Genomic DNA, 26,107 nt, shown 5'->3' on the forward strand with positions numbered 1-26,107 from the left:
CGGTTACTTCATCTACATCAGCCACACCCACAAGGTTCTGTGAAAAATTGATTGCAGCTTCTCCAAGTGCAATTGGGCACATCCTCACACTGCTGTGCTCTTAGCTCTTTACATTGAACTCCTACAGCTAACTAATTGCTGTAGTATTCAACAAGAACCATAATCATGTTGTTAAAGTACTTACCAAAACAGAGGGAACAGGGTAGAGTAAAGCAAAGCAGTGTGGGGACGCAGCCTCAGTGCACTAGCATCCTGAAATTGAAAACTATGTGACACCATATTGTTGCTCTCAATGCACTAAAGTTACAATCCTGAAATATAAATCCATATTCACAGTCCTGCTGCTACTAACAACATACACGGAGGTCTGATTGCACATCTCTTAGGGACAAAACCAATCACTGGCTGCAGAGAGCACAGAGCACAGCAGTGTGAGGACACACCTGAACTGCATTTAGAAGTTAGAATCCTGCAATATAAATACATTTTTCACAGTCCTGCTGCTACTAAGTGTACAGGTCCAGGTGTAGTATAAATAACTGCTCTCTAGGTGAATAGGGATCTATATCTACTAATCTGGACCTCTCAGGGGATAGTAGATGGTATTATAGTATTACAGTGTTATAGATCATAATCTGATGGATATTATACTTGTATAGGGGGTTAGTACGGACTGTAAAGATCATACACGGATCAGTACCAGGTAGATCCCTACTTACACATCATAGGTCGCACTCCCCAATCCCCATCCTGATTACACCATTTACAGGGCTCTGTAGGGAAACAAAAAGTTCTGTAGATTTTCATTTACCTTTTTTCTTTACAATGTTAAGATCTCTGATTGCTGTAAGTGAACGGTAACAGTCATAATTACATCCAAAAGCCTGTACTGACCCCAAACTTTCCACTGCTGAGCATCTGCTACAATTGTATCTAGTCTATGCAATCATCTGTAGGAGGAACAGTCCAGACCCCAGACTGATACATTGTAGCAGATTAATAGACAATGTTTATAATAACAGACAATATATTATTATTACAAAGGTGAGGAATTATGGGAATTATGCAGATGTAAGCTGCTAATAAATAACCAGTCCCTGTCTATCATATTAATGTTTATTTCTATAACATGGGGGAGATATACAAAGCAAATAAGAGTAAAGAGAGTAAAAATATAGTCCCAAGGAAACAATAGTGTGAGGGCCCTGCTCATGTCTTTATTATCTCCGGTTGTGTAGATTACAAAACCATAAAAATATAATATGACACCAGCAAAATGTTTCTATAAAGCCCAAGATCTGAATTTGACTCATCTTAAGCAAAATCTGACTCTTCTCTGCTCATTCTCATATGACTCTTTGTAGAGGTAAATGGGGGAGATTTCACATATAAGAGGGAAATCTAGAATGGACATTTTATCCCCAACCTGAGGGCGCTGCAAGTTTAATTGGGTCGAAATCTGCTGACAGGTTCCCTTTAGGGATCAAGTATTAGTGCTGTTATATTGCATTGCTTTGTAAGTTTTAAATTCTTAGTTTTTTGCTGTTGGTGCTTGGTTGACCTCTCAGTGGTCAAAAGCCAAAGATGAAGCTGCCAGTACTGATCAGTCAGGTCTTCTTGTGGTGTTAGGCGCTGCGGGATGCCGGCCGTGCCCTTCTTAGCTGGCGATGGAGGGGATTTGTCCTGGTGGCTCCGGGGGCCCCCATCTTTTCCTGAGGTTGACCTTGTTTTGTTGTCTGAGCCGGGAGAGCATGTGTCATATGATGAACCTTTGACACAGATCCAGGTTAAGAACATCTTCATCCCTCCTTAGCTTGTGGTGGCAGAGGTGCATGCTGGGAGGAGCAGCAGGTGGATATATAAGCCTGGGATATGTAAGTCCAGCTACTCCCCGCTACATCTCACTAATACACAATGGTGCTGGACGTGGACGACTGCGTGTTTTATACAACGAATGAAGTAAGTAGCAGCCGGGATGAGGTGTCCAATGTCTATCTGTGTCTTTATTACACTATTATCTCATGTCTTGTATTTATCTATCTATCTATCTATCTATCTATCTATCTATCATCTATCTCATATCTATCTATCTATCTATCTATCTATCTATCTATCTATCTATCTATCATCTATCTCCTATCTATCTATCTACGGTATCTATCTATCTATCTATCTCCTATCTATCTATCTCCTATCTATCTATCTCATATCTATCTATCTATCTATCTATCTCCTATCTATCTATCTATCTATCTATCTATCTCCTATCTATCTATCTATCTATCTATCTATCTATCTATCTATCTCATATCTATCTATCTATCTATCTATCTATCTATCTATCTATCTCCTATCTATCTATCTCCTATCTATCTATCTATCTATCTATCTATCTATCTATCTATCTATCTATCTCCTATCTATCTATCTCCTATCTATCTATCTATCTCCTATCTATCTATCTATCTATCTATCTATCTATCATCTATCGATCTCCTATCTATCTATCGATCTCCTATCTATCTATCTATCTATCTATCTATCTCATATCTATCTATCTATCTATCTATCTATCTCCTATCTATCTATCTATCTATCTATCTATCTATCTATCTATCTCATATCTATCTATCTATCTATCTATCTATCTATCTCCTATCTATCTATCTATCTATCTATCTATCTATCTATCTATCTCCTATCTATTTATCTATCTATCTATCTATCTATCTATCTATCTATCTATCTCCTATCTATCTATCTATCTATCTATCTATCTCATATCTATCTATCTCATATCTATCTATCTATCTATCTATCTCATATCTATCTATCTATCTATCTATCTATCTATCTCCTATCTATCTATCTATCTATCTATCTATCTATCTATCTATCTCATATCTATCTATCTATCTATCTATCTATCTATCTATCTATCTATCTCCTATCTATCTATCTATCTATCTATCTATCTATCTCCTATCTATCTATCTATCTATCTATCTATCTATCTATCTATCTCCTATCTATTTATCTATCTATCTATCTATCTATCTATCTATCTATCTATCTCCTATCTATCTATCTATCTATCTATCTATCTATCTCATATCTATCTATCTCATATCTATCTAACGATCTATCTAACGATCTATCTATCTATCTATCTATCTATCTATCTATCTCCTATCTATCTATCTATCTATCTATCTATCTATCTATCTATCTCCTATCTATCTATCTATCTATCTATCTATCTCCTATCTATTTATCTATCTATCTATCTATCTATCTATCTATCTATCTATCTCCTATCTATCTATCTATCTATCTATCTATCTATCTCATATCTATCTATCTCATATCTATCTAACGATCTATCTAACGATCTATCTATCTATCTATCTATCTATCTATCTATCATCTATCTATCTATCGATCTCCTATCTATCTATCGATCTCCTATCTATCTATCTATCTATCTATCTATCTATCTATCTATCTATCTATCTATCACATATCTATCTATCTATCTATCTATCTATCTATCTATCTCATATCTATCTATCTATCTCCTATCTATTTATCTATCTATCTATCTATCTATCTATCTATCTATCTATCTATCTATCTATCTAAGGTTTAGGAAGAGGCAGCACTCCAAAAGGTAATTTCAAAAAAGTGGGGTGTCTTTATTCCATAAGCGACGTTTCAGCTCCTTACAAGCCTTTTTCAAGCATGGCACCATGCTTGAAAAAGGCTCGTAAGGAGCTGAAACGTCGCTTATGGAATAAAGACACCCCACTTTTTTGAAATTACCTTTTGGAGTGCTGCCTCTTCCTAAACCTTATATTGCAGTCCCCCTGCCTGGGGACTTACGGACTTGCACCCACCGGAGTTGCTGTGCTGCTCTAAACCTTCCTTTTTCTATCTATCTATCTATCTATCTATCTATCTATCTATCTCATATCTATCTATCTATCTATCTATCTATCTATCTATCTATCTATCTATCTCATATCTATCTATCTATCTATCTCATATCTATCTATCTATCTATCTCCTATCTATCTATTATCTATCTATCTCCTATCTATCTATTATCTATCTATCTCCTATCTATCTATCTCATGTCTAATATTTATCCATCCTCCATCTGTGTATCTGTATACCATCTCCCTCATGTCTTATATTTATCTACCTTTATCTCAGGTCTTGTATGTATCCATTATCCATCTATTTATCTAGCTCATGTTTTCTATCTGGTGCGCGGTCACAGGGTGCGTTTTGGTTGCGTTTTGAAACAGCTGAGATGATTTTGTAAACAATTGCATTTACAAGACGCATTGTAAACACAATGTTAACTCTGCGTTTCAAAACGCAATGAAAACGCGACCATGTGATCGCGCCCCCTATCTGGGCGGCCAATCTGCTCTGGAATTGAATATTATTGGACTCCTCTGGGCCCAGTTTTTAATATAGTAATGAGCCCAAATATATCAATTATCTATTGTATTTCACAACAATCTATCAATATTTATTATTTTTATATCTGCATATTGTAGGGTTTGGGGTTGCTGTGTAGTTGGCAATGACACCAGGATTAGCAGGAGTGTGCACCAGGTGTGGACTGGAGGGGATGGGATTGGAAGTCCCACTATCTGCTATCCCCTAAATAATCCAGCCCAGTGCCCAGCACATAAATAATGCCCAGCAAACATGGGGGCAGATTTATTTTAGTCTGGGATGTGCTTTGTGGTTGTATTTACATAATTTTTTGGGTGCGTTGGGATATTTTCCAGTAGTTTGTCGGATTTCTCCGTTTCCTGATTTGTCTCAGTATTTCTCCTGCTTCCAGATGTTTGCGCCTAAAAGGGCAGAAAAGGGAAAAGCAATGGTAGGAGTTGCACAAAAATTTTAGTCAAAAAAAAAAAAAAAATCTGCTTTTGACAAAGAGCCGAAACTACAAAGACAAATGAGGTGCAAAGAACAGACTCAAAGAGAGCTCAGAGAGAGCTCAGAGAAGGGGGAATAAGATAAATGACCCCCAATGTTGTTTGCTGAAAAACAGACATTGTGGATTTCTATCATCTCACCCAACTACACAATCTAGGGGAGATGTACACCCCCTCCAGTATCTGACCGGCCATCGCCTTACAATATCTATATATTGATATCATATTTATCTATGTACATCATCTATTTATTGACGGTGTATATCTCATATCCTTTGTGGTTAGCTCTACAGCCTTGCAGCGCTGGGGTCCTGGTTTCAAGTCCCTTCCAGGTCAACATCTGCAAAGAGTTTGTATGTTCTCTCCGTGTTTGTGTGGGTTTCCTCCGGGTCCTCCGCTTTCCTCCCACACTCCAAAACATACAGGTAGGGTAATTAGATTGTGAGCCCCATTGGGGACAGGGACTGATTTGGCAAGTATCTATCTATCTATCTATCTATCTATCTATCTATCTATCTATCTATCTATCTATCTCATATCTATCAATTTGCATGTGATAGTTTCTAGAATTTGGTTTCATGCACAGATGTAGCAGAGCTCAGTGAGTCACACACTATCTTATTGGGATGACACAGTAGGGCAACTATAAAGTTTCTGCAGTAAGTTTTCACATTGCCCACAGAGCGGTGGAATAACACATCCAGCTCTGCTACCTCAGTACAGAGTTTACGCTCCACGGTCACTTTGATTATCATATATTTTGCCATAGAATATTCTATGATGTTACTGTTCTTGTTCATATTTGTCGTCCGATTTGTGGAGTAAAACTTGTAGCTGATGTACGTAGAGCGGTCGGAGCAGTGACATATAATCCATATCTCCATGGAGACTTGAGCTGGGACTTTTCTCAGGGCTTATTTGCTCCGAGCAGACGGATACAACAGAATCAAAGGCTTTTATTACATAACACAATAATACAGCAGCTAATAACCTAAGGGAGGACTCCGCCTCCAGCTGATACATAATGATACAATGTATCATTCCTGGAACAGCGCCACCTCTGTCTGCTGGTTATGTCTGGTATGACACACATTTGATATGTGGATGTTAGGTTGTAGCACCTCAGTCCTTACTGTTGGGTTCTTGGCCCTGTAAGTGTCCCACAGTAGAATACACCTCACTCCTTGTGATTAGTTCCTGATGGTTTACATAACCTTTGGTGCTCAGGTAGGTGCTCACCTATTTCCACAGTGCCCAACAAATACTTGGCCCTCAATATGGAGAAATCAATTGTATATCGCTTTATTTTCATCATAGTATGTGAGAAATCCCTGTCCGACGTTAAAGTGGCAGCACCCCCACTCCCCTGACGCTACAGCCCGGCATACCTACCTTTATCCTCTTACCTACCTACCTTCTCCTCTCCTCTGAATTCCAGACAATCTGGAACCGAAGAAGGTCTGTGTTTCAGACCAAAATGTCTTATTTATTACATGTTGTATCACATGTTGTATAGGCAACAGATTCATGGGGAAGGGGATGTTCATAAGTTTTAGATAAACTGGTGGTTATGGAGAGGCAATGCGCTTGGTGGTTGTTATAAACAATGTCTTGGTAAATACAGACCTGATGGTTGCAGCTGTTCCCAGAGGCACACGTCCTGGTGGTAGTTATTAGCAATGTCCGGCTTGATGGTTACAGCTGTTCCCAGAGGCACACGTCCTGGTGGTTGTTATTAGCAATGTCCGGCTTGATGGTTACAGCTGTTCCCAGAGCCACACGTCTTGGTAGTTATTAGCAATGTCCGGCTTGATGGTTACAGCTCTTCCCAGAGGCACACGTCCTGGTAGTTATTAGCAATGTCCGGCTTGATGGTTACAGCTCTTCCCAGAGGCACACGTCTTGGTAGTTATTAGCAATGTCCGGCTTGATGGTTACAGCTCTTCCCAGAGCCACACGTCCTGGTAGTTATTAGCAATGTCCGGCTTGATGGTTACAGCTCTTCCCAGAGGCACACGTCCTGGTGGTAGTTATTAGCAATGTCCGGCTTGATGGTTACAGCTCTTCCCAGAGCCACACGTCCTGGTAGTTATTAGCAATGTCCGGCTTGATGGTTACAGCTCTTCCCAGAGGCACACGTCCTGGTGGTAGTTATTAGCAATGTCCGGCTTGATGGTTACAGCTCTTCCCAGAGCCACACGTCCTGGTAGTTATTAGCAATGTCCGGCTTGATGGTTACAGCTCTTCCCAGAGCCACACGTCCTGGTAGTTATTAGCAATGTCCGGCTTGATGGTTACAGCTCTTTCCAGAGGCACACGTCTTGGTGGTTGTTATTAGCAATGTCTGGCTTGATGGTTACAGCTCTTCCCAGAGGCACACGTCCTGGTGGTAGTTATTAGCAATGTCCGGCTTGATGGTTACAGCTCTTTCCAGAGGCACACGTCTTGGTGGTTGTTATTAGCAATGTCCGGCTTGATGGTTACAGCTGTTCCCAGAGGCACACGTCCTGGTAGTTATTAGCAATGTCCAGCTTGATGGTTTCAGCTCTTTCCAGAGGCACACGTCTTGGTGGTTGTTATTAGCAATGTCTGGCTTGATGGTTACAGGTCTGGGTAGTTTTACCCACTGCAAAGACGCTTGGGCAATGTGAAAGGGAATGAAGTTTGGGCTGGTACCTGCCCCTTTCTTGTTTAATGAACATTTCATGGGAACCTTCACCCATCCCCGGAAGATATGACTACTCATGTTCTGTTCTGTTGTCTTCCTCAGGAACACGACATTGAAACAGCTCATGGAATCGTCCACGTCACCATGTGTGGTACCCCAAGACAGAACAGACCCGTCATCCTGACGTACCACGATATCGGACTAAACCGTAAGTAATAAAAACTGGTAATTTATTAGACTTCAATCTCCGCTTTTCCTATGGTTTCCATGCTAGTTACTAATTAGGATCACCCACCAGACTCCCAATCTGCTCAGCTCCTCCTGCTCTATAGCATGCTGCCTGCAGATAGGTCACTATGTATAATCTGCTCAGCTCCTCCTGCTCTATAACATGCTGCCTGCAGATAGGACACTATGGGCCACATTTATCACTTTTGTGCGCCTAAGTGTAGTAGTTGCGCCTAAATTCGGGCGCACTGTTTTGCTAGAATTATCACAAGCTACAACCATCTGTGATAAGTATATATTCTGCCTCTTATTAATCACTTTAGTTTAGGCGCAGTTTAGGCGCAGTTTAGGCGCAATGTTAGATTCAGGCACTTACATGTGATCCTGCTACAAGCTCCTCTCTGCTTCTCCCACAGCCCAGAATAAAGATAACACTCACAGCAGCACCCAGGTGTGTGACACCCAGCACCCAGTGACCTCCTCAGCAGTGGCTTCTCCTGGAGGGGATCCCCCAATGCTGGTCTCCTGCTGCACCCCTGTAATTCTGCACAGTATCCCCCTCAGACACTCTGCAGAATTACATGGGGGACACTTGTTTGTAGTATCTGCAAAATTCTGCAAACTTCTGCAAACTTGTGCAAACTTCTCTTGCTCTTGCTGTGAGCTCAACGTTTTGCAGAATATTTAGTAAATAGAAAGTGATGAACTGTAAATAGAGTCTGCAGCTCCTGTCTGTAATGTATCTAATGTATCTATTATCTGTACTAGTGTCTGCAGTGTATGTAATGTATCTATTATATGTACTAGTGTCTGCAATGTATCTAATGTATCTATTACATGTACCAGTGTCTGGCTGAGCTCTGCTGCTAGAAATGAGCTCTTCTGCAAAGGGGCTCAGTGCTTTCTTCTCAGATAACGCCACCTTCGGGCTGGAGTGTTTTTGCGCCCGTTTTTGCGCCTAAATGCAAAAGTCGCAGGTGATGAATATCATTAGGCGCAGCAAAACATCTGGAAATGAACGATAGATGAGGGAAAGCTGGTTATTTTAGCTGCGCGGCTAATTTGACGTTTAATCGCAAAAATGGCGCAAAAACGGTGCGCCTAAGCGAAAAGGCGCAAAAACAACAGAAAAAACAAGTGATAAATGTGGCCCATAGTGTACTATCTGCAGGCAGTATGTTATAGAGCAGGAGGAGCTGAGCAGATTGTATATAGTGTACTATCTGCAGGCAGCTTGTTATAGAGCAGGAGGAGATGAGCAGATTGTACCCAGTGTCCTATCTAGTATGTGTAGGACACTATGTACAATCTGCTCAGCTCCTCCTGCTCTATAACATGCTGCCTGCAGATAGGACACTATATACAATCTGCTCAGCTCCTCCTGCTCTATAACATGCTGCCATCATTTCTCTACTATACATAAAGAAAAGCATGAATTGCTGTGGTAAAGCCATAGAACTTATTTTAACCTCTTGTGACCTGGGGTATTTTGATACTTAGTAGTGTCCGCCCCAAGGTTTTCTTTAGATGTAGATGCTGTTACAGTATTGTGACCTCACATCACATCACATCATATTGTGCTCCCATATTTATGGTCTTGGTGGAGCCAATAATTCAATATATGGCGCTGAAGCCGCAGTCTATGGAGAATTTTGCACGTGATTAGGGAGAAACTTTCTTTTTTACTTTCGGAATCTCTAAATTCTAGAACGACGCAAATTGTAAAAATTCTAAATTCCAGATAAAACCTGCTTCAACTCCCTCTTTAACTATGAAGACATGCACGAGATCACGCAGCACTTCTCCGTGTGCCATGTGGACGCGCCCGGGCAGCACGAAGGAGCCGCGTCTTTCCCGGCTGGGTAAGGCCCATAATGAGATGATTGGCGTTGTGTTTACGTGCCCAGATTAGTGACTCTGGGGCATAAGAGGTTAATGGGGCACTAAGCCCTGTCAATGCCAATGAGGCTTATCAGAAGGAAGATTTAGTAATGATTAGTGACTGCAGCGGTGGAAATCGCAGATAAGTCCGGCTCAGTGACGAGAAGCGTCTTATTATGGGCGCAGGTTCTGGCTGTCAACACATAATGGGGCTAATTCCAAAATTATTTCTAACATGGAATGGGATTGGCTGCAGTACCGCACACAACCTGAGTGCAGGTGTGGCACTGTTTTGGGGGGAAAAAAAGTGTATATTCTTCTCTATATCCTCCAGTTGATCAATCTATGATTGTCCACTTACCTGCTAGGACTCACATCGAATATTGGAAGCCTCAGTAGTTAGTTCCATTGATCATATTTTGAGGCTATGTTCTTATTATTTCATGAATATTGGAAATCCCCCTTTAAATGATGTCATTGCTCGGGTTTAGTGATGTCTCTTGTCCAAATCTAAATGCCCCGCCCACCCAGCTAAAGTGCATTGGCAGGGGATACCCCGTCCTTACTCATTGATTGAGGGGGGTCCTACTGATCATGAGTGTAATGGGATGATTTGCTGTTCCTATATAGTGCAGGGGAACATACCCAGGATACTGTTGCCCCATCATTTTTGCGATCTGATGAAAACCCCGCACCAAGTCTTGATAGGGATTGTCAGTAGGCTCAGGAATCCTACGTCACTGATATATTGAATTTTGTGATCATTGTTACAGACGAGGAGCTCAGTGCATGTGCCAATGGTTCCCAATAACAATGACAAGTCAGATAGGCACCAACCAGTAGTGGAATATAACACCGGTGGTTTGGGTGGTAGCCCGGGGCCCAAGCCTTCTAGGGGGCCCATGGCCACCCAAACCACCAACCAAATTTTATACTGACAAGGACTTTCACCCATGAAATACTCGTACATCTGTTCCTGCTCTCAATGCACATGTACACAAGAGCCATTTCAGGACCTTTGAAGGACCTCCAAAGGTCCTGAAACCACATATTGAAAGCAGCAGAAGGGACACATCCTGATTCTAGTCCCAGATGTAGGAAGTGATTCCAGACTTGTAGGGGCCATAATAGTCGTACAACCCAGGGCCCATGGGTGGTCTTACTCCACCCCCGAATTACCAACAATAAAGATAATAATACTTGTATGTCTTCTCAGGTATGTCTACCCTTCAATGGACCAACTGGCCGAAATGCTACCTGGTGTTGTACAGCAGCTGGGGTAAGGATCAACTCCTTTGCAGAGCCTCCAGACCCCCAACATGAGTTTTTTAAGTGTTTGTCTAAAAAAATAGTCGCTTGCGATGTAAGTAGAAGGATAAGGGGGAACTCGCCTGATGTAGGTGGATTCATTCATTGGGCACCTCCATCCTTACTGGAAATTCTTCATTTTTTTTATAACCGGTTCCGCAGGGGTGTGGTTAGGGGAGGGGCTACCAGGCCACATTCTTGATTGGTTCAGATCTTGCTCTCCCTTTAGCAAATGATGAGATAATTTTAGAGGAAGTGATACATTTTTATGCATTTTTTTTATATTGACAGTTTGAAGAGTGTCCTGGGACTGGGAATCGGAGCTGGTGCCTATATCCTCACTCGATTTGCTGTAAGTGTCACTCATAGAGAACAGAAACTGAACTGATTTCTTGATTGCGTGTGTTAAAAAATAATCCCTGATCAATCCTCTCTGAAAGTATTTTATCTACTAAATGACCCCCCCCCCCCCCAAAACTCCCCACCTGGGAACCTATCAGTAAGTAATAATGTAAAACGATGTGTCCCACCCACAAGGAGTGGGGATGGGAGTCATGTGATCTCCCTCTGCCAATCAGATCATAATGCAGGTTATTTAAAGGTGAATGACTATTATTCCTGTGGTTAAAGGGGTTTTTCTGAAATTCTATAGAACTCCAGAGTGACGGAGTATGGGAAAAAAAGTGGAGTGTACTTACTGGTCATCGGCTCCTGATTAGGTGGTCAGGGCTCCTGATTAGGTGGTCAGGGCTCCCGACTAGCCTCATCGGGCTGACAAATGGAAAACCCCTTTAAGATAACGTTACAATCCTGAAAGCACAAGCTGTAAAGTAATTACGGATTGTGCCAAATGACAAACTCAGCTCCGCTACATCTGTACTGAGCCATGGACAGTCTGATACAAAGTTTATGGTTTCTACACGGAACATGAAGTTCTCATTAAAATCCATTAGAGGGATTAGATGACTTTTGCTTAATTCAGAACAAACCGGCCGGGGAATGTCGCTGGCTCCAGCTGCAGACGCTCCGCATGAATCGCTGGAAATTTACTAAATTGTGATCTCTTTGTGTTCCAGCTGAACCACCCCAGCATGGTGGAAGGCCTGGTGCTCATTAACATCAACCCCTGTGCCGAGGGCTGGATGGACTGGGCCGCGACCAAGGTAATGGGGCGCCACCCAAACACTGCAAAATATTTCTCCATAGACTGTAGTATCCACATTGTATGGGCGACTAATATTAATGGATCTTTCCCTTAAGCCCATCCTAGAACCCCCACTATGGCACCCAGGGACCCGAAGATGGAATTTGGGCAAAGGTTTAGCTACTTTGTGCAACTTTTTATTTAGATCATCCCAAAAATGTAACTTCATCATCTAAACTTCATTAATGCTGCAACATCTGGATATGATGGGGATAATAAGTAACTAGGAGAGGCAGGGCCCCATAGCAGACTGCTAAATGGGGCCCCCCTACACTTGTATATACATATTACACTCATATACACATTGATATAACTATATACATACACATACAGCTCCTCACTCATACACTCACATTTCTATATTCTTACACATATACACACACATATAGAGCATAAACCCATCACATACAGTATATACACATCACGGATACACACATATATACAGCCTGTATACATCACATATGTTATATATATATACGCAGCATAATATGTATACAGTATAATGGTGCACATCCCTCATTTTTTAGTGTCAGGTCAGATGATGGGGCCCCCTAACACTGCGGACCCCATAGCAGCTGCTACCACTGTAGTTACGCCCCTAGTAGTAAGTGATAATGTCCTTACTTCTTAAACTTTTCTGCCCCACATTTTTAATTGTATTTCTTTCTTTCTGACATTTTGAAGTTGATGTAAATAGTTTATACTTTCGACTCGATGTCAACATTTTAATGTATAAATGTTTATTTTACTTTAAAGCTTTTTTTCCCTTTAAAGGGAACCTGTCATCAGGTTTTACCACACTTCCTAGAATTCCATCTTCTCTATCACAAATCTGACTCTTCTCATCCCATTTTCACATGAGATGTGTCAAGTTTAGTGTTTGCAATTGGAAGGTCACTACACAACTGGACTTAGAAACAGTTAAAAAATAGGCATTTTTCTTTGACTTTAACTGTCTGTATCTCACATAAGCCTTGTAATGAGATCCTTATCTTTAATATGACACCAGCAGCATGTTTATAGGTGCTACAGAACAAAAGATAGGGGTGTCTGAAATGATACTACTCCTGGAGCTACTAAACTTGACTTGTCTCATCTGAGACGAGTCATATTTGCCTGACTTTGGGGGAGATTTTATATAGATAAACAGGAGAGAGTTCACATAAAGGAGAGAATTCTAGGTATAACATGTCATACCCTACATGGGGCTGCTAGGTTACTGACAGGTTCTTTTTAAACCTCATATATAAAGGAATTTTTGATCACAAAAACCACAAATGCCACTACACTTGGACAGAGGTCGGTGCTAATTCTCAAAAAGAGCTGCTATGTTCCCATAATGCCCTTATAAGTGTAAGACACAATTTAAGATAAAGTAGAGCTCACTACAATAATGGACTGCACCCATCCTCTCCCCAATATACATAGAAAATAAAGCGACCAATCAGATGCTTCAACATGGTTCCTCGGAGGAGGGATTACTGTTGCTTCACCAATTAGATCCCGCACAGCTCTCTCTTTACAATTCAATGGATGTTGAGACATTGGCCCCAGACGGCGCACATTGATTGGGTTCAGATACGTTTTTCTCAATCTTTTTTTGTTTTTAATTATTTTAACTTTTTTCTTTTGCTTACCAGATTTCAGGACTTACCCACGGATTGCCCGATATGGTGATTTCACATCTATTTTCCAAGGTAAGTTTATAATAAAATAAATTCTGTAGAAAACACAGAATATGTTGGTCTATAAAACATTAGGGCAGCACGGTGGCTCAGTGGTTAGCATTACAGCCTTGCAGCACTGGGGTACTGGGTTCAAGTCCCAACCAGGTCAAAATCTACAAAGAGTTTGTATGTTCTCTCTGTGTTTTCGTGGGTTTCCGCCGGGTCCTCCTGTTTCCTCCCACACTCCAAAACCCTACAACAATCCCATAAAGTTCCATCCATGGATAGTAGTCACACGTTGGTCCTCCTGCCGCACAGACAGCAAAGTTACAAGTAGCATGTGATGTCTGGGGGTCCAGGGATTGTATATGGGGCTCATGTGTCATGTGGGTCATGTATATGTCATGTTCTGCTGCCCTACAAGTATCTCCTGTTATATGCTGCAGCATTGAATCAAGGCCGTTATGTAACACAGGAGACACGAGCTTTTATCCACATTACATCTCACCCCGTCCCGTCCCTCTCCCCAGGTCTCATCTTTGTTGTTTTATGTGTTTTTTTTGTCCTCGGGTGAAGCAGCTTGTTTACTGACCTAGATTCAGAAATTCATAACTAGAGCAGAGCTCCAGTGTCTGACGCTCATCTAATCGTTTAAGCTGAACTCTATTTTTTTCCTTTTGTATCAAGGATGAAATTCACAGCAACCACGACCTAGTGTACACCTACCGCCAGCACATCATCAACGACATCAACCAGAATAACCTCGCCCTCTTTGTCAAGTCATATAACAGGTAATACTGACAGCATCCTCAACTATAATACTGCCCCTATGTACAAAAATATAACTACTATAATACTGCCCCCTATGTACAAGAATATAACTACTATAATACTGCCCCCTATGTACAAGAATATAACTACTATAATACTGCCCCCTATGTACAAGAATATAACTACTATAATACTGCCCCCTATGTACAAGAATATAACTACTATAATACTGCCCCCTATGTACAAGAATATAACTACTATAATACTGCCCCCTATGTACAAGAATATAACTACTATAATACTGCCCCCTATGTACAAGAATATAACTACTATAATACTGCCCCCTATGTACAAGAATATAACTACTATAATACTGCCCCCTATGTACAGGAATATAACTACTATAATACTGCCCCCTATGTACAGGAATATAACTACTATAATACTGCCCCTATGTACAGGAATATAACTACTTTAATACTGCCCCCTATGTACAAGAATATAACCTCTATAATACTGCCCCCTATGTACAAGAATATAACTACTATAATACTGCCTCCTATGTACAAGAATATAACTACTATAATACTGCCCCCTATGTACAAGAATATAACTACTATAATACTGCCCCCTATGTACAGGAATATAACTACTATAATACTGCCCCCTATGTACAGGAATATAACTACTATAATACTGCCCCTATGTACAGGAATATAACTACTTTAATACTGCCCCCTATGTACAAGAATATAACCTCTATAATACTGCCCCCTATGTACAGGAATATAACTTCTATAATACTGCCCCCTATGTACAAGAATATAACTACTATAATACTGCCTCCTATGTACAAGAATATAACTACTACAATACTGCCCCCTATGTACAAGAATATAACTACTATAATACTGCCCTATGTGCAAGAATATAACTACTATAATACTGCCCTCTATGTACAGGAATATAACTGCTATAATACTGCCCCTTATGTACAAGAATATAACTACTATAATACTGCCCCCTATGTACAAGAATATAACTACTATAATACTGCCCCCTATGTACAAGAATATAACTACTATAATACTGCCCCCTATGTACAAGATTATAACTACTATAATACTGTCCCATATGTACAAGAATATAACTACTATAATACTTCCCCTATGTGCAAGAATATAACTACTATAATACTGCCCCCTATGTACAAGAATATAACTACTATAATACTGCCCCCTATGTACAAGATTATAACTACTATAATACTGTCCCCTATGTACAAGAATATAACTACTATAATACTTCCCCTATGTACAAGAATATAACTACTATAATACTGCCCCCTGTGTACAAGAATATAACTACTATAATACTGCCCCCTATGTACAAGAATATAACTACTATAATACTGCCCCCTATGTACAAGAATATAACTACTATAATACTGCCCCCTATGTACAAGAATATAACTACTATAATACTGCCCCCTATGTACAAGATTATAACTACTATAATACTGTCCCCTATGTACAAGAATATAACTACTATAATACTTCCCCTATGTACAAGAATATAACTACTATAATACTGTCCCCTGTGTACAAGAATATAACTACTATAATACTGCCCCTATGTACAAGAATATAACTACTATAATACTGCCCCCTATGTACAAGAATATAACTACTATAATACTGTCCCCTATGTACAAGAATATAACTACTATAATACTGTCCCCTATGTACAAGAATATAACTACTATAATACTGCCCCCTATGTACAAGAATATAACTACTATAATACTGCCCCCTATGTACAAGAATATAACTACTATAATACTGCCCCCTATGTACAAGAATATAACTACTATAATACTGCCCCCTATGTACAAGAATATAACTACTATAATACTGCCCCCTATGTACAAGAATATAACTACTATAATACTGCCCCCTATGTACAAGAATATAACTACTATAATACTGCCCCCTATGTACAAGAATATAACTACTATAATACTGCCCCCTATGTACAAGAATATAACTACTATAATACTGCCCCCTATGTACAGGAATATAACTACTATAATACTGCCCCCTATGTACAGGAATATAACTACTATAATACTGCCCCTATGTACAGGAATATAACTACTTTAATACTGCCCCCTATGTACAAGAATATAACCTCTATAATACTGCCCCCTATGTACAAGAATATAACTACTATAATACTGCCTCCTATGTACAAGAATATAACTACTATAATACTGCCCCCTATGTACAAGAATATAACTACTATAATACTGCCCCCTATGTACAGGAATATAACTACTATAATACTGCCCCCTATGTACAGGAATATAACTACTATAATACTGCCCCTATGTACAGGAATATAACTACTTTAATACTGCCCCCTATGTACAAGAATATAACCTCTATAATACTGCCCCCTATGTACAGGAATATAACTTCTATAATACTGCCCCCTATGTACAAGAATATAACTACTATAATACTGCCTCCTATGTACAAGAATATAACTACTACAATACTGCCCCCTATGTACAAGAATATAACTACTATAATACTGCCCTATGTGCAAGAATATAACTACTATAATACTACCCTCTATGTACAGGAATATAACTGCTATAATACTGCCCCTTATGTACAAGAATATATCTACTATAATACTGCCCCCTATGTACAAGAATATAACTACTATAATACTGCCCCCTATGTGCAAGAATATAACTACTATAATACTGCCCCCTATGTACAAGAATATAACTACTATAATACTGCCCCCTGTGTACAAGAATATAACTACTATAATACTGCCCCCTATGTACAAGAATATAACTACTATAATACTGCCCCCTATGTACAAGAATATAACTACTATAATACTGCCCCCTATGTACAAGATTATAACTACTATAATACTGTCCCCTATGTACAAGAATATAACTACTATAATACTTCCCCTATGTGCAAGAATATAACTACTATAATACTGCCCCCTATGTACAAGAATATAACTACTATAATACTGCCCCCTATGTACAAGATTATAACTACTATAATACTGTCCCCTATGTACAAGAATATAACTACTATAATACTTCCCCTATGTACAAGAATATAACTACTATAATACTGCCCCCTGTGTACAAGAATATAACTACTATAATACTGCCCCCTATGTACAAGAATATAACTACTATAATACTGCCCCCTATGTACAAGAATATAACTACTATAATACTGCCCCCTATGTACAAGAATATAACTACTATAATACTGCCCCCTATGTACAAGATTATAACTACTATAATACTGTCCCCTATGTACAAGAATATAACTACTATAATACTTCCCCTATGTACAAGAATATAACTACTATAATACTGTCCCCTGTGTACAAGAATATAACTACTATAATACTGCCCCTATGTACAAGAATATAACTACTATAATACTGCCCCCTATGTACAAGAATATAACTACTATAATACTGTCCCCTATGTACAAGAATATAACTACTATAATACTGTCCCCTATGTACAAGAATATAACTACTATAATACTGCCCCCTATGTACAAGAATATAACTGCTATAATACTGCCCCCTATGTACAAGAATATAACTACTATAATACTGCCCCCTATGTACAAGAATATAACTGCTATAATACTGCCCCTATGTACAAGAATATAACTACTATAATACTGCCCCCTATGTACAAGAATATAACTACTATAATACTGTCCCCTATGTACAAGAATATAACTACTATAACACTTCCCCCTGTGTACAAGAATATAACCACTATAATACTGCCCCCTATGTACAAGAATATAACTACTATAATACTGCCCCCTATGTACAGGAATATAACTACTATAATACTGCTCCCTATATACAGGAATATAACTACTATAATACTGCCCCCTATGTACAAGAATATAACTACTATAATACTGCCCCCTATGTACAGGAATGTTACTACTATAATACTGCCCCCTATGTACAGGAATATAACTACTATAATACTGCCCCCTATGTACAGGGATATAACTACTATAATACTGCCCCCTATGTACAAGAATATAACTACTATAATACTGCCCCCTATGTACAAGAATATAACTACTATAATACTGCCCCCTATGTACAAGAATATAACTACTATAATACTGCCCCCTATGTACAGGAATATAACTGCTGTAATACTGCCCCCTATGTAAAGGAATATAACTGCTGTAATATTGCCCCCTATGTACAAGAATATAACTACTATAATACTGCCCCCTATGTACAGGAATATAACTGCTGTAATACTGCCCCCTATGTAAAGGAATATAACTGCTGTAATACTGCCCCTATGTACAGGAATATAACTACTATAATACTGCCCCCTATGTACAAGAATATAACTACTATAATACTGCCCCCTATGTAAAGGAATATAACTGCTGTAATACTGCTTCCTATCTACAAGAACTATATAACTATAATACTGTGTTGTACTACATTAGTCAAGTTTATTTTTTATTTTTGCAGCCGAAGAGACCTTGAGATTGAACGTCCGATACCTGGAATTAATCCAGTTACATTAAAGTAAGTTGTGAATTAAAAAAAAAAAATAAAAAAAAAACCCCAACAATTTAATATTAAACTTTGTTGGTCTTTTCAGCCACCAGTTTTAATGTAGAAGTCTTATTTTTCCTATATCTTTGTGGGATATTAAGCTCCGCCTCTGAGGAGCTTAGAGTTTTGCTCAGTGTAATTTGCAGAGGTTAAGATAAGAGTTCTCCTCCATCAATATTTGGATAAAAGTGAAGAAAACAGACTGGAGGCTCCATGACTCCACCAAATTTTTATCTTCAGTGAAAACTTAACCAGCGACCAACATTGATGAAACCATTTGCTTTTATGTAATGTCTACAATATGGAAGACCAGGCCATTGTCTGGCAGCCATGCTTGTTGTATGATGGTCAACCTGTCCACATGCTCTTAGTGCTCCTCTGATGTGACCAGGAGATGAAGACCTCAGATCGTTCTCCTCTTGTATTCCAGGTGTCCTGCTCTTCTGGTTGTCGGTGATAGTTCTCCTGCTGTAGATGCTGTGGTAGGTTCCCAACCTAATTCTTTCATTATAGTTAAGACATCCCAGGCTTCCTCTGTTATCTGGAGTGGTGGGACTATGTGAGACGTGGCCCTTACAGGGATGATCTAGAGGAAACTTAAAGAAATTGGGTGGAAAATGGACTTTTGGTCCATAAGACTTTCTCTGAAAGAGTCCTCCATCCAATGCATGTCCATGTTTATTGGCCAAAAAGTAACTTTTTTAGGTCTAGTGTGGGGAGGTTAATATCAGAAAGATGGTCTTTGCTTGGTCTTACCCAGTTCTTAAAATTTTATCGAACAACCGATCCCTTATAATGTCTATCGGCCAACTACTAGATGTTACATAGAGATAACTTGTTGTCTTCAAGAAAGTCCAAGCAACCTACCTATACCAGCAGGTAGGTTCAATACCCAATAAGCCGTCACATGGGGGTTTAAGGTTTAATTCCTTTTATGACTACAAGTCATTACATTGTGGGAAGGCGGTGGCACCATATTGGACATCAGCCACCAAATTGGTCCATCAATGGAGATGGTCCTCCAGAATGAAGCTACCAATCTAGGTAGTAGAAGGGAGCAGGGGGGGGGTCTCGAATTTAAAATTTCCATTTAGTCATAGCCATGTCTTCTCCATGGGAAGAGATTTTGTTTTCTTCATGTTGATGAATACACTAGCCAAGGCATAGTAGTGGCCTCCAACACCCAAAATCGAGAGCAAATTTTTTCTAACCCCATGCCAGATGCTCTAATAGGGACCATCCAACCAAATCGTAGCTGTTTTATGTTCTACTTATCTATGGTCAATGTTGTAAAAAAATTTGAGTGTATTTTTGTAGAATTTGACATAACAATATAAAATTGTTGTTTTTCAACTTTGTTAAGGTGGAATGCAACTCAAAACTGGATCCAACTAAGACGACACTACTAAAGGTAAGACCCAAGAACCTTCTCATTGGCCAAGGTGTCACTATCGATTGACAGAGTAATGGCTAAACCGGACCCCCATGGCTGCGTCCCTTGGCTTCAAGCCTATGAGATTCCAGCTCTGTTTGATGGGTTTTCTACAGTAGAAAGTGGAGGCATCTTCTGACCATTACATGGGGTTTTCAATAATATAAAAAATAATCTGGTTGCCCCAAAATTTGGTAATACAAAGAAGTATTCAGGGGGGGTTCACGTGGTCAGGAGGGGGGTCACGTGGTCAGGAGGGGGGTCACGTGGTCAGGAGGGGGGGTCACATGGTCAGGAGGGGTCACATGGTCAGGAGGGGTCACATGGTCAGGAGGGGTCACATGGTCAGGAGGGGTCACATTGTCAGGAGGGGGGTCACATTGTCAGGAGGGGTAACATGGTCAGGAGGGGGGTCACATGGTCAGGAGGAGTCACATTGTCAGGAGGAGGGTCACATGGTCAGGAGGAGTCACATGGTCAGGAGGGGGGTCACATGGTCAGGAGGGGTCACATGGTCAGGAGGGGGGTCACATGGTCAGGAGGGGGGTCACATGGTCAGGAGGGGTCACATGGTCAGGAGGGGGTCACATGGTCAGGAGGGGTCATGTGATGTGGTCAGTTTAGAAGTTAAAATATTTTTGTTTGTTTTTTTTAACCTATCATTATATCATTTTCCTTTTAGATGTCGGACTGTGGAGGATTTCCACAAGTTGTTCAGGTAATTATGAAAAAAAGAACGGAGTAAAAAAAATATTATAATAAGTGATAACTTCTGGTCTTTAACATATACCATTCTTCATTGTTTTTAGCCGGCCAAGCTCGCCGAAGCCTTTAAATATTTTGTCCAAGGAATGGGATACAGTAAGTTATCATTTTAATGTAGACAATATCAATTATAAGGTCTATACAATTAGAATAGGTTCCTGATCCTATCTTTTCAGAGCAAAGTTGGAAAGAAAGAATATAACTGCTATAATACTGCCCCCTATGTACAAGAATATAACTACTATAATACTGCCCCCTATGTACAAGAATATAACTACTATAATACTGCCCCCTATGTACAAGAATATAACTGCTATAATACTGCCCCCTATGTACAAGAATATAACTACTATAATACTGCCCCCTATGTACAAGAATATAACTACTATAATACTGCCCCCTATGTACATGAATATAACTACTATAATACTGCCCCCTATGTACAAGAATATAACTACTATAATACTGCCCCCTATGTACAAGAATATAACTACTATAATACTGCCCCCTATGTACAAGAATATAACTACTATAATACTGCCCCCTATGTACAAGAATATAACTACTATAATACTGCCCCCAATGTACAGGAATATAACTACTATAATACTGCCCTCTATGTACAAGAATATAACTACTATAATACTGCCCCCAATGTACAGGAATATAACTACTATAATACTGCCCTCTATGTACAAGAATATAACTACTATAATACTGCCCTCTATGTACAAGAATATAACTACTATAATACTGCCCCCAATGTACAGGAATATAACTACTATAATACTGCCCTCTATGTACAAGAATATAACTACTATAATACTGCCCCCTATGTACAAGAATATAACTACTATAATACTGCCCCCTATGTACAAGAATATAACTACTATAATACTGCCCTCTATGTACAAGAATATAACTACTATAATACTGCCCCCTACGTACAGGAATATAACTACTATAATACTGCCCCCTATGTACAAGGATATAACTACTATAATACTGCCCCCTATGTGCAAGAATATAACTACTATAATACTGCCCCTATGTACAAGAATATAACTACTATAATACTGCCCCCTATGTACAAGAATATAGCTACTATAATACTGCCCCCTATGTACAAGAATATAACTACTATAATACTGCCCCCTATGTACAACAATATAACTACTATAATACTGCCCCCTATGTACAACAATATAACTACTATAATACTGCCCCCTATGTACAACAATATATCTACTATAATACTGCCCCCTATGTACAAGACTATAACTACTATAATACTGCCCCCTATGTACAACAATATAACTACTATAATACTGCCCCCTATGTACAACAATATAACTACTATAATACTGCCCCCTATGTACAACAATATAACTACTATAATACTGCCCCCTATGTACAAGAATATAACTGCTATAATACTGCCCCCTATGTACAAGAATATAACTACTATAATACTGCCCCCTATGTACAAGTATATAACTACTATAATACTGCCCCCAATGTACAAGAATATAACTACTATAATACTGCCCCCTATGTACAAGGATATAACTACTATAATACTGCCCCCTATGTACAAGGATATAACTACTATAATACTGCCCCCTATGTACAATAATATAACTACTATAATACTGCCCCCTATGTACAACAATATAACTACTATAATACTGCCCCCTATGTACAACAATATAACTACTATAATACTGCCCCCTATGTACAAGAATATAACTACTATAATACTGCCCCCTATGTACAAGAATATAACTACTATAATACTGCCCTCTATGTACAAGAATATAACTACTATAATACTGCCCCCTACGTACAGGAATATAACTACTATAATACTGCCCCCTATGTACAAGGATATAACTACTATAATACTGCCCCCTATGTGCAAGAATATAACTACTATAATACTGCCCCTATGTACAAGAATATAACTACTATAATACTGCCCCCTATGTACAAGAATATAGCTACTATAATACTGCCCCCTATGTACAAGAATATAACTACTATAATACTGCCCCCTATGTACAACAATATAACTACTATAATACTGCCCCCTATGTACAACAATATAACTACTATAATACTGCCCCCTATGTACAACAATATATCTACTATAATACTGCCCCCTATGTACAAGACTATAACTACTATAATACTGCCCCCTATGTACAACAATATAACTACTATAATACTGCCCCCTATGTACAACAATATAACTACTATAATACTGCCCCCTATGTACAAGAATATAACTACTATAATACTGCCCCCTATGTACAAGTATATAACTACTATAATACTGCCCCCAATGTACAAGAATATAACTACTATAATACTGCCCCCTATGTACAAGGATATAACTACTATAATACTGCCCCCTATGTACAAGGATATAACTACTATAATACTGCCCCCTATGTACAATAATATAACTACTATAATACTGCCCCCTATGTACAACAATATAACTACTATAATACTGCCCCCTATGTACAACAATATAACTACTATAATACTGCCCCCTATGTACAACAATATAACTACTATAATACTGCCCCCTATGTACAAGAATATAACTACTATAATACTGCCCCCTATGTACAAGAATATAACTACTATAATACTGCCCCGTATGTACAAGAATATAACTACTATAATACTGCCCCCTATGTACAAGAATATAACTACTATAATACTGCCCCTATGTACAAGAATATAACTACTATAATACTGCCCCCTATGTAAAAGAATATAACTACTATAATACTGCCCCCTATGTACAGGAATATAACTACTATAATACTGCCCCCTATGTACAGGAATATAACTACTATAATACTGCCCCCTATGTACAAGAATATAACTACTATAATACTGCCCCCTATGTACAAGAATATAACTACTATAATACTGCCCCCTATGTACAAGAATATAACTACTATAATAGTTATATTCCTGTACATAGGGGGCAGTATTATAGTAGTTATATGTACAGGAATATAACTACTATAATACTGCCCCCTATGTACAGGAATATAACTACTATAATACTGCCCCTATGTACAAGAATATAACTACTATAATACTGCCCCCTATGTACAAGAATATAACTACTATAATACTGCCCCTATGTACAGGAATATAACTACTATAATACTGCCCCCTATGTACAGGAATATAACTACTATAATACTGCCCCTATGTACAAGAATATAACTACTATAATACTGCCCCTATGTACAGGAATATAACTACTATAATACTGCCCCCTTTGTACAGGAATATAACTGCTATAATACTCCCCCCTATGTACAGGAATATAACTACTAAAATACTGCCTCCTATGTACAGGAATATAACTACTATAATACTGCCCCCTATGTACAAGAATATAACTACTATAATACTGCCCCCTATGTACAAGAATATAACTACTATAATACTGCCCCCTATGTACAAGAATATAACTACTATAATACTGCCCCCTGTGTACAAGAATATAACTACTATAATACTGCCCCCTATGTACAAGAATATAACTACTATAATACTGCCCCCTATGTACAAGAATATAACTACTATAATACTGCCCCCTGTGTACAAGAATATAACTACTATAATACTGCCCCCTATGTACAATAATATAACTACTATAATACTGCCCCTATGTACAGGAATATAACTACTATAATACTGCCCCCTATGTACAGGAATATAACTACTATAATACTGAGCCCATTGGAAAAGGAATATAACTACTATAATACTGCCCCCTATGTACAAGAATATAACTACTATATTTCTGTCTTTTACAGTAGGTACAGAAAGTTTTCAGACCACTTTCAACTTTTCACTCGTTATTTCATAGCAGCAAATTTTTAAGATCAAAAAAGTACTTTTTATTGTTCTTTAATGTGCCCTCTGCCCCCATTGTGACAATGGGGTTTAGGTTCGGGCTCTGGCTGGGCCGGTCAGGAATGGTCACAGAGATGTTCTGAAGCCTCTGCTGTGTTATTTTAGCTTGTACTTAGGGTCATTGTCTTGTTAGAAGGTTCGGCCCAGTCTGAGGTCCAGAGAATCTGGAAGAGGTTCTCATCCAGGATCTCTCTGTACTTGGCTGCATTCATCTTTCCTTCCATTACCCCCAGTGGTCCTGTCCCCCCCATAGCCTGATGCTGCTCCCCATGTGTCACTGCTGGGATTGTATTTGGCAGGTGATGAGCAGCTCCGGGCTTTCTCCACCGCTTAGAATTAACACCAAAAAGTCCAATCTTCATCTCATCAGAGCAGAGAATCTTATTCCTCATAGTCCGGGATCCTCCATGTGTTTTGCACCCTGTATGCGGCTTTCATGTGTCTTGTACTGAGGAGAAGCTTCCAGACTCTGCCATAAAGCCCCGACTGCTGTAGGCTGCAGTGAGGGTCTCACCAAGGCTCTTCTCCCATGATTGCTTAGTTTGGCTGGATGACCAGGTAGGGGAAGACTTGTGGTTGTCCCAAACTTGTTCCATCTAAGGATTTTGGAGG

At 39.2% G+C, this 26,107-nt stretch overlaps 1 protein-coding gene across 5 annotated transcripts in view; it reads left to right on the forward strand.

Annotated features, from left to right (window-relative positions):
- The window catches only part of NDRG1 (N-myc downstream regulated 1), a 70,306-nt gene that overhangs the window by 42,227 nt on the left and 1,972 nt on the right, over nt 1–26,107 (forward strand). For 4 of the 5 annotated variants that reach the window (XM_072151155.1, XM_072151157.1, XM_072151158.1 and 1 more), the window contains 12 exons: nt 7,729–7,834; nt 9,596–9,716; nt 10,952–11,014; nt 11,335–11,395; nt 12,120–12,206; nt 13,888–13,944; nt 14,602–14,705; nt 19,261–19,317; nt 19,778–19,829; nt 20,711–20,758; nt 21,462–21,497; nt 21,589–21,640. In XM_072151155.1, the coding sequence (XP_072007256.1) occupies nt 7,729–7,834; nt 9,596–9,716; nt 10,952–11,014; nt 11,335–11,395; nt 12,120–12,206; nt 13,888–13,944; nt 14,602–14,705; nt 19,261–19,317; nt 19,778–19,829; nt 20,711–20,758; nt 21,462–21,497; nt 21,589–21,640 (844 nt within the window). Of the gene's footprint in view, nt 1–1,812; nt 1,960–7,728; nt 7,835–9,595; nt 9,717–10,951; nt 11,015–11,334; nt 11,396–12,119; nt 12,207–13,887; nt 13,945–14,601; nt 14,706–19,260; nt 19,318–19,777; nt 19,830–20,710; nt 20,759–21,461; nt 21,498–21,588; nt 21,641–26,107 lie in introns of those variants that run through there. The other variant, XM_072151160.1, reaches the window with a different exon arrangement.

This window comes from Engystomops pustulosus, chromosome 5 (genome assembly GCF_040894005.1).
Source record: "Engystomops pustulosus chromosome 5, aEngPut4.maternal, whole genome shotgun sequence".
Classification (NCBI taxonomy): Eukaryota; Metazoa; Chordata; class Amphibia; order Anura; family Leptodactylidae; genus Engystomops; species Engystomops pustulosus.